This window comes from Paramisgurnus dabryanus, chromosome 15, assembly GCF_030506205.2.
Source record: "Paramisgurnus dabryanus chromosome 15, PD_genome_1.1, whole genome shotgun sequence".
NCBI classification, from domain to species: Eukaryota; Metazoa; Chordata; class Actinopteri; order Cypriniformes; family Cobitidae; genus Paramisgurnus; species Paramisgurnus dabryanus.
Genome location: NC_133351.1, coordinates 20,363,653 through 20,373,507, shown reverse-complemented (window position 1 = coordinate 20,373,507; position 9,855 = coordinate 20,363,653). Strand labels below are relative to the sequence as shown.

The window sequence follows — 9,855 nt, the reverse complement described above, 5'->3', positions numbered from 1 at the left end:
AATACAGCAAAATTAAAAAGAAAAGAACTTGGTAAAATATTTATTTACATTTTTTAGGTATTAGCAGTTCTTTTGCACATTCATTTCCATCATACAACATCTATACAGTATATCACAATATAAACTGAATAGAAGTGGTCTGTTCCAAACATTTTTGCTATGGAGGATAAACTGAAAAAAGACCACAAAAAACCTATTGAAAGGGCCGCTGCTGGCCAAAGTGGTGCCCTAAGCGGACTTTTACTATATAAAACAACAAAAGCACACACAACTGTGAGAATATAACTTTATTAAAATGCTATTGTTATCATTTACAATTTTATTTTGACACCAACACAAACTATGCAAATATGCAATAAATTATGCCTATATTTCTGTGACTGTAACTGTGTAGCTAATGAGCATAAAATTTGACAAAGCTGATCTAACATGTCAGCATAAATCCAAGCAATTTTGGAGAATTACTAAATGTCTTTCTTGTAAGTAAATTAAAAGTCGAAAAAGTAGGCTACTTTTTTAAAGTTGGAAACTTGTTCAGCACATAAAGTGTGTCTATTGAAAACCACTTAAACATTTAACAGGAAAATATTTAACAGTATCACAAAAGAATAATCAATCAAAAGTATTTTCAAGGCTAAAATCTGTAAACAAATTTGAAACAATTTACAGAATGTTGCAAAAATAAAGATAAATCAATAAACAAAAGAAAACACATAATAATCCATCTCTCTTGTAACATAATAATTTCTCATAAACATCAATACACTCAGATTCACTCAAACTGTTTTCTTGATAGTCCTAAAAATTCCAATGCATTCCCAGCTAGCAGTTTATCCTATAGAAAATTATAAAACGCAAACAAGTTGTTAAAAGAAAAACACTGATGAAAATAGTTATTTTTCATTAAAAATTTAACAACAACTAATGACAACACATCTATAAGTTCAATGTTTTTGCAAAAGCCAGCCCAAACCCCCCAAATCCCAGAGTGTTTATTGTGTATTTATGGAGATGTTTACCTTAAGAGAACAATCAAACTCATCCATAGATTCAATCAAGGCTCCTGACTCCAGTTCCCCAAGTGGAAATGGATAATCCGTGCCTAACATCACTTTATTCTAAAAGAAAGAGCCCTTTATTAAAACTAAAATAGACATTAAACTATACATATTTACAAAATAGAAATGTCTTGCAATTATTTTACCCATCATGCAAATAAGAGTTGGCGAGACTATTGCTAAAAACTACAGATGCCACAATATACATTTTTCCACTGATACCGATATATTGGTGCATCTTTACTAAAAGTATTAGTTAAGTTTGTATGAGAAATATAAATACCTTTCCAATAACGTCTATAAGTAACTTCAGAGAGAGTTGGTCATGCACAAGGGAATCAGTATAGAAAGATCCTAAGTATTTGCGTGGGTTGATCTTGTTATCTACTGCACAAAGATCAGGCCGCACTTTAAACCCATGCTCGATTCGACCAATGGTGTATGGAAAAGCACCGCCTAAAAGCAAAGCATGCAAAATGTTTGCCTGTTTTAATAATTCAAGGTTAGCAGATTAACGATTTTTTGTCCTCCAGTAATATAAGTGGGCCTATATCTTACCTCCATGAGCAAAGCAGACCTTAAGTTTGGGAAATCTTTCAAAAACGCCCCCAAAAATCATAGAACACATTGCCATTGTAGTTTCTGATGGCATACCTGTTAGAATGAAAAGTAAGTGGTAGTAGACTTCACAGGACTGATTAGGACTTTTTTATTATTAAGACATTATTTGAAATCAAATTTAATGACAAATCTGTGTTAACAATGGAATAGGCAAGACCTTTATCAAGAGGGGGATTATTCAGGAACAGTGTAAAGGTTTTTAATGATTAAATCCATTGTACATAATTAAATCCTGCAGATTTTATTACATTATATTCTGTCCTGTGTTTTTAGGTGAAGGCATTCAAATGAACTCACCAACTAACCAAGGCAGCCAGTATTTAGCCATTCTCCCATCTGTCTGCATGTCCCATGGATGTACAAATATCGAGCAGTTGAGTTCTTCAGCTGCCTGAGGTAAGTGCATAAATCACTGTCTGTTTAATTTTAATACTTTACAAACAGAAATGTAATCTTTTAGTTTTTATATTGTTATTATGTTGAACAATTATACCTTTTTAATTCAAGTATGCCATTAGCTGCCAAACAAGTGCCAGCTGGGCTATTAGTCATGTATGACATTTTATTTGATTAGTTTATATGATTAGTTAGAAAGACAGGCATGTTTCACAAATAGCAAATAGACTTACAGCATAGACAGGAAACAGCTCTGGGGCATTAAGGTCCCATGTGTTTATATGAGAGCCAATTTGCACACCGGGGAAGCCCAGATCTTTGACACATCGTCTCATCTCTTGTACTGCCAGATCAGGGGCCTGCATAGGCAAAGTACCTAGCCCAACAAAACGCTTCGGATATCGCTTCACTGTAGCAGCCAGATCATCATTCAGAATGTTACACAGATCTAGTGTGTCATGGGGTTTTGCCTTTAGACATGGGAAGTTATTAGAAGAGAATAATTGACAAGCATCAAATGGAATTTATTTGTATACTTAATAATTAGAAAAGATTTCATAATTGAAAGTGTTTATATTTTTATTGCTTCTTACCCAATAGCTGAACATTACAGGCACAGTGGAGAGGGCCTGTATGGTCACTCCTGAAGAAAATGAACATAAATCGCTGCAATAAATCTATAACGTTTAACTAAATTTGAACTAATCTGTAGACCATCTAAACATGGTACAAAGATTACAGAAAGAGTTATTATATATTTTATTATAGGAGAAAGCACCGTGGCACAAACACAAGCAGGTGAAGTTTAAGGATTTTGACATTAATAAAGTCATTTACATTTGGACCAACACGACAGTGAGTAAAAATTTATTTTTAAATGAACTAACCATTTGAGATGGAGAAAATAACATATATTCCCCAAAAAACATTTAAACATTTATTGACAAATAACCATAACAAAATTCACAAATGCAACATGATTGTGCAGAATATAAACACTGCTTCACTATCTTTACCATGCCTATCCATATCCCGGAGTCGGGCATCAGCATCCCAGCAATTCTCCTGGATCACACGGAACACTTTTCCATCCTTCAGCATTTTTGCTTCTCCCTGGTGCACACAAACCCAATGATAAATCTAAACAGGTCACAGGTAAACCATGAACTTGAATGATGGGAATCACTTCTATAATCATGCAAAGATACCAACATTCTGACACCTGTAGTATTTTTAGCCACTTGATGGCAGTCAAGAGCAAAGTAAAATACATTTTAGTGCAGTGAACTTTAGAATGAGAGGAGGTGCACAACATTTTTTCGACATGAGCTCATTTAAATGAGCAGTCAAGGTTCATCTACATGACAGAGAATATGAATTTACCTTCAGAATGGTAAAATGTGATATTTGGATAAGAATATGATTCCAGCAGAAATAGGGAATTTGACATATAGCAAGTAAAGTTTATAGAAACATTTCAAAGTAAAGTTTATTTTTCGCATACTTTTACTCTATTTTGCTGTTTCTTATGCAGTATGTTATACAGAATATGATTAAATCTAAGGGTTGATCGATGCGTGCAGCAGTGCTGTTATGAGCTTAAGGTTGTTTACTTTTTGTCTGATATTAAAGGTAAAGCCCCATGCAGAGCTTTGCAGCTGCTCAGACAGGGAGCCCAGGGAAGGCCTGCTGTCCTGTTTATCCATACTTATTTAGAATAAGTCTTGTTTAGGAATGGCTTATTTAAAATAGCAGAGTAGCAACCTGACCAATACTTTTTACTGTCAATTTCTGCATGGTGTGTGTGATAATTACCAGAAACGCACACGCACACACACACACACACACACACACACACACACACACACACACACACACACACACACACACACACACACACACACACACACACACACACACACACACACACAGGAAGGATCATGCCAGCAGGATCTATGGCCAAGCAAAATCTTTTCCTACCAGCTGGTGTTCTTCTACCATCATTAGACCAAACTGCAGATCAAGCTGATTTTCTTCATGAGTAAATACGTATGACAAAGCATTTATTAATCTTAGCTGATTTTTACTTGGCAGAAAACTTACTTGGCAGTGATGTTGGAGTTGAACAAACCCATCATATCCATATCTCTGTATAACACAAAAGTGAGAAAGTTATGTATGCCATGCCAAATTCTTGATTCTGTTCAGTTTCTGCAGTAATTTAAAATACACTTTAAAAACCAAAGTATACAATATTTGTGATTTAAAAGATGTAAAAGTAAATAAACCAGACATCTTAGACAAAAAGAATGTAGTTTAAAAGAAAAAAAGTGGATTTGAAGTCATTGTATTTAGACATAAGTAATGCTTAGTAGAATCTTCATCGACTTCAGATAAACAAGCAATAAAGGTCAGGGTTAGTGAACAAACCATTCGTTTAATGTTTAACAGATCCGTGCATGTTAAGAGTAAAGCTTTGGGATGGTTTGGAGCAAAAATAAATAACTTCATAGCCAAAGATTATGAAGACAATTTTTCATATAAACCTGACAAGTGATACAATTTAGAAATATGACTACAGTAAATCATGGTTAACCCATTACAACACAATTGAAGATCACTTTTGTTCTCCCGTAAAGCAACCTACCTCTTTGAGGTCGGGCCATTCCTTTGGTAAAATATGATTATGAATATCAATCTTCATTCTGTTGCATTAAGGTTTTAAATCATACAGACCCGATTGTATGACAGACTGAATGGTCGCAACGTTTAGTTGGGAATGTTAATCAGTGTGTGAAGCACTCCAAACATTCCCACCCCTGAATCTGTTCAAATGGTCCAATGAAAACCACTGAGAAAATAAACGCCAACAAACATTAGATTTCGATGACTGGTTTAAATAATTTAAATGGCTTCATTCCTTTACACAGTTTATGAATTATTTAAATTAATCTCCTTAGCATGTTTGTCTTGGACTATAAATTGCACAAGTGTATTTAAAAAGCAATAATATTTAAGCAGAATATTAAAATAATTTCTTATTCTATAGAATACCTGATTCTGATTGGTCAGTTGCAACATATTCTCAATAACATACACTAAAACTGAAAAAAAATTTTTTTAAAGTAACTTAAAGCATTCAATCCATTCAATAAAATGCATCAATGCAATAACAAATGGGTTGCTAATGTAATTCCCTAGGAACTAGGCTGTGGGTTCCTATTCATAACTTGGTAGAGGATTGCGTTAGCAAGCCAAAGAGTCATACTGATAAAATAAGATTGTTAAAAGTAGCTTTGGATTAAAGTGTTTGACACATGAATAAATGTTACAATCACAATTTTATCACATCTGTTAAACACTGTCCTCCAGCGGTTAACGCAGGTACTACGTCACCCGCTCATTTATATCAATACTCGCTACTGTGACGCCTTTCTCGGTGTTTACAGTTAATTCATTCAACTTTCTTGAAATCTTATTTATGTATATATGTTTATCAACGTCGATACTAAAGAACAATGTATTTATTTACCAAAATATAAAATCAATATAGCACAGGATATCATAATTTTCACATTCTAGCAGGTTTCGTTAACATTAATCAGCCTAATAGGCTGAGGGTGACCAATTTTGACTGTTAGCGCGGATGCACAATAGCCTACGAGCATGTGCAAGTTGACTACATATCTTGTAAATTACATTTTAATCATTTAAAAAAACCGAAATATTTTTATAGCAAAATATAACAAAAGAGTTTGTAATTGTCTTCAATAAAATAGTGAGAATTTGTCGTTACATGCCATCACGACATTGTTTCTCAAATTCGATCTGAAGGAGGTAAAATGTGTAGCATTTGGCAGAGATTGCAGGCAAAAGTCAAGATGTGTCGACACAACACGTCTGAATTAACTAGGCTATATATCCCTCATGCTTATTCAAGATGTGTTGCTACTGAAATTCTTGCGCTCGGATTGGAGTTGTTTTTGGTGGGAGGGTGGGGTTGGGGTCCGTTGCTGATGCTGGGCAGATTGCGTTTATCTCCGCATCTCTGCTTCGCTCCTCTTAATGCTGCCACTGGATGGCTGCGCGTCGACGTGAGATCATTTATTGAGGGCTTCATCCGATTTCTAAAACAAACAAGAAAACAAACAAACAAACATGACAGACATAACGACTTCAGATTCATGCCCGGTTCCCAATGCGACTATCGTGGACCCGACGGCTGTGCGGAACGGACAATGCGCCGCTGCCCAGGATACGAACCAACCCAAGAGAGGGAGCCAGGGCGATCCCTTTAATATGGACATGGACCGGGACCAGGAGATGAAAATCACAGAGACCGTTGAGGGCGAAGGTAAGACTATCATATTAATTCTTTACTTTTGTGGAGTTGTTTAAGAAATAATATTAAAGTAATTACATTTATTAAGAAGTCATTTATTTGGGATGGGATGTGAATGATACAGTGCTTGCGAAGGTTGCGGTCCAACGGAGCACGCAGGCGCCCTGAGAGCTATAAATAATTCAGGTGAGCACAAAACACATCTTAAGTTTAAGAAGAAATCTGAGACAATATCCATTCTGGGTTTACAAATCGTTTAAGAGTTTCGTTCAAATGTAGAGATTGAAGCCAAATTAAGGAATTCTGTAGGCTATGTTTTGTAAAATATTTTTTCCTGCATGCTGACAAATGTATGTCTGCTTGGAGCACTCTGTTTCATTCAGTTTCATCAGGTCCCCTGTATGTGGCACTGATTCCTTTTGACACTTTTGACAACTTTTGACAGCTTGGTGTTTGCTGTGACTTTTTATTACCTGTCATATAATCAGTAAACAAATCACATATCAAAATATGGTAGGCCCTATACGAATTTTTAAACAAAAATTGCTGTCTGCTGTGACCCAGCATTTGTGTGTTACATCACAGTGTGATTTTCTAAGTCACTGCAAATATGAATAAGGAAAAAATATCATTACCACCCATCAACTGTAAGTTTTAACGAAAATATTTTGCACCTGAACTATGTAAATAAGTAGCACTGTTCAAACGTGTAACTGATCTCAGATCAGCATCATACCACACCTGCAGGATATGAGTGTTGCTGTGTGCTTCAGCACCTTCTGTGCAATCACTGCGAAGCAATGAATAATTCATAGGACCCTTCAATTCACCACTGATCTTATGAAAAAAAAAATTAGAATAACACAAAACGGAGAATATTGCAGAAACAGGTGTAATAGTTGTCCTAGTGATATTTTTTTTTTACAATCTACAGTTAAAGATTAGATTTTTTTGCCTTCCACTTTCTACTTTGCAGAAATATAAATGAGTAACCGAAATACAAATGATAAATATAAGAGATAATGCTAATATTTATTAAGAAACAATTTGAATTGTTTGAATTGAAGAAATGCTGGGTCATGTGGATGCTGCCTATCACATGATTAGCAGGCAGACAGTGTGAAGGCATACATTTGTATGTGAAGGTGGAAATTAAGCAATCTCACAGGTTTATGTGGCAATGGATCTTGAGTTAGAACGGTAGGGTTACATTTGAATGCAATGCATGCTCTCTATTCTGACTGAGGAAATAGATCATGTGAGTGGAAAGGAGGCACATTCCCTAGCACAGTTTTTTAAATTGTGTAATCACACTGACCAAGCATTGACTTTGTGCTTATAACCCTTAGCATGTGACTGCCACAGGCTGACAGATCAGTCTGGACTATAGGGAATGTGTGTGGAGGGGGGGGGGTATGATTCAAAATCACCCACTGTCACTATGACCTATCTTGAATTCTTTATGAACAGATTGAGTTTTTACCTCTATGGGTAACACAACACAACAGAGCATTGCTTGTATACAACTTAATACAGACAATCAACAGGTTATGTTGCTTCTATGAGCAAATAGTTTACTATTAGTTTCACTAATACAATTTTTGACCCGTGGTATAGCATTTATCTGTAAGACACTATAAGACGGTATGTTGAGGGATACAGATATATTGTTTTGCAATGACACCATCTTAATTGAAAACTGCATGGTGCTGAATCTAAATACTGTGCACATTTATAAAATTGCAAGCCTAACTATGGCTGACATTAAGATTGATTGTTCTCCAACCCGACACTGAAAGATGAAGCCGAAATGTACTGCACTACAATGAAATGTACACCTGGCTCATAACCTGACTTAATTATTGACATCTAAAGCTTTTTGCTCAGCTAGTTAAACACAGAGTTATTCTTTTAACAGTGCAGATTCATTTCTGTTCCTCTTTGCTTTTGACATAACGCTTATTAATGCCTCTGGCTCAACACTTGTCATGGCCCAGTGAGTAAATAATGAGCCCACGTTGTTTGTTCTCCTTTAGTTCAGTTGATTTAATTGTGTAATTGCCTTTAAACAGTGTTTTATTTACTTATTTGACAGGTCTCTTGGAGAGCAGTATGCGCCTGAAGCCTCATGAAGCTCAGAGTTACAGGAAGAAAGCTCTGTGGGTGTCCTGGATCTCCATAGTAGTGACGCTCATCCTGGCTGTGGCAGCTTTCAGTAAGTTCATGATCCTTATGCTGGCTTTGAAAGCCAAATAGATATTTGGAGTTGAAATAGTCTTGCAGACAATCTGTTTGCTTACCAAATTTTTAGATATGGCAAGCTACAATTTAATTATCTGACTTCTTGCATTGGTCTACTCCTGTGAGTGGGGGATTTGGCCATTAATAAGCTATGGACCAGACCTTGCCATTTAAAGACAGGTCTGGCTATGACTAGCTAGTTTATTGGCAGTAACTGTCATCAGGAAGTTCTTGGCACATACATTTAAAGCTAGAACTGTCACTGCCAGTGCTGGCCTTTAGAAAATGATTGGAAATAAAGCAAGTTGAAGCTAGGATTTGCCAGTGTGGCCAGTGGGCACTCATCTGGCACTACATGCATTTGGGATGCATTCTGGTAATGACCTGAAACTCCTTATTTGCATAAAATGATTACTATAAGTTAGTTGTAGTTTTTTTTTTTGAAAAAAAGAAAACAAAAATAATCCTTGTTTTGCCTGCTAGTGTTGAGGTTTGGCAGGTCTGGCAGATGATTGTGAAACGACCGTGGATTGCATTCAATCTTGGGTCCTTTGTGAGTACTTGGGCCTGAATACAACACAAATGTGGCACCCAAATGCATCACAGTGCCCCCCTAATGTGTGGTTCAGTTTATTCATATTTATCTTTTGAATTCTGACTTTAATCATTTGCAGTGTTTGTGGTTGCATCTTTAGTGATTTTCCGACTGTTTAGAATGGAAGTTTTTGCCAAAAAGCTTGCATGCTTTGCAGACAAAGTCCAATGAAATAACTAAAGTGACATTTGTGAAAATAAGGCATTTCAATTACGGACTAATAACATTTTAATTGCCATTAAAGTGAAATTACACAAGTGAACCCAAACACAATCAATCAAACAAAATCTATGATTTTGGTGTTGCCGCCAGCATTCTCTTCCAGTTTAGCTACAGGCATGTTTTTGTCTTCATCCGGTGTGTAACATTGGTGAAATACGTATGTTTAAAATGTCAAAGTTTTCTGACAGCTGTACAACTGATCTGAGAATTTTAAAGCCACCTGATTCTTTCATGTTTTTTGCAGCCTTCGCGCTGATAATTTAAAGGTATCTAGGACAGAAATATGCTGATGCATTTCTCTTTTAGAATGAATGTGCTTGCTGCAGATCTCATTTACCTCATGCTTTCAGAATGCATGAATTGAGATATACCGTACTCGT

At 35.8% G+C, this 9,855-nt stretch overlaps 2 protein-coding genes across 2 annotated transcripts in view; one reads left to right on the top strand and one right to left on the bottom strand.

Annotated features, from left to right (window-relative positions):
• Positions 1-272: 272 nt before the first annotated feature.
• acmsd (aminocarboxymuconate semialdehyde decarboxylase) lies at positions 273-4,890 on the bottom strand. The gene is made up of 10 exons (XM_065292637.2): positions 4,723-4,890; positions 4,179-4,223; positions 3,092-3,188; positions 2,669-2,718; positions 2,309-2,545; positions 1,977-2,070; positions 1,617-1,712; positions 1,342-1,514; positions 1,020-1,118; positions 273-835 (listed from the first exon to the last, which is right to left on the bottom strand). The coding sequence occupies exons 1-10, from the start codon at positions 4,777-4,779 to the stop codon at positions 773-775; spliced, it is 1,011 nt and encodes a 336-aa protein (XP_065148709.2). The 5' UTR covers positions 4,780-4,890; the 3' UTR covers positions 273-772.
• A 1,176-nt stretch (positions 4,891-6,066) lies between these two features.
• tmem163a (transmembrane protein 163a) overlaps positions 6,067-9,855 on the top strand; it is a 34,274-nt gene continuing 30,485 nt past the window's right edge. Inside the window, exons 1-2 of the mRNA XM_065251509.2 lie at positions 6,067-6,429; positions 8,513-8,632. Of these exons, the coding sequence (XP_065107581.1) occupies positions 6,234-6,429; positions 8,513-8,632 (316 nt within the window). The 5' untranslated portion in view covers positions 6,067-6,233. The remainder of the gene's footprint in view (positions 6,430-8,512; positions 8,633-9,855) is intronic.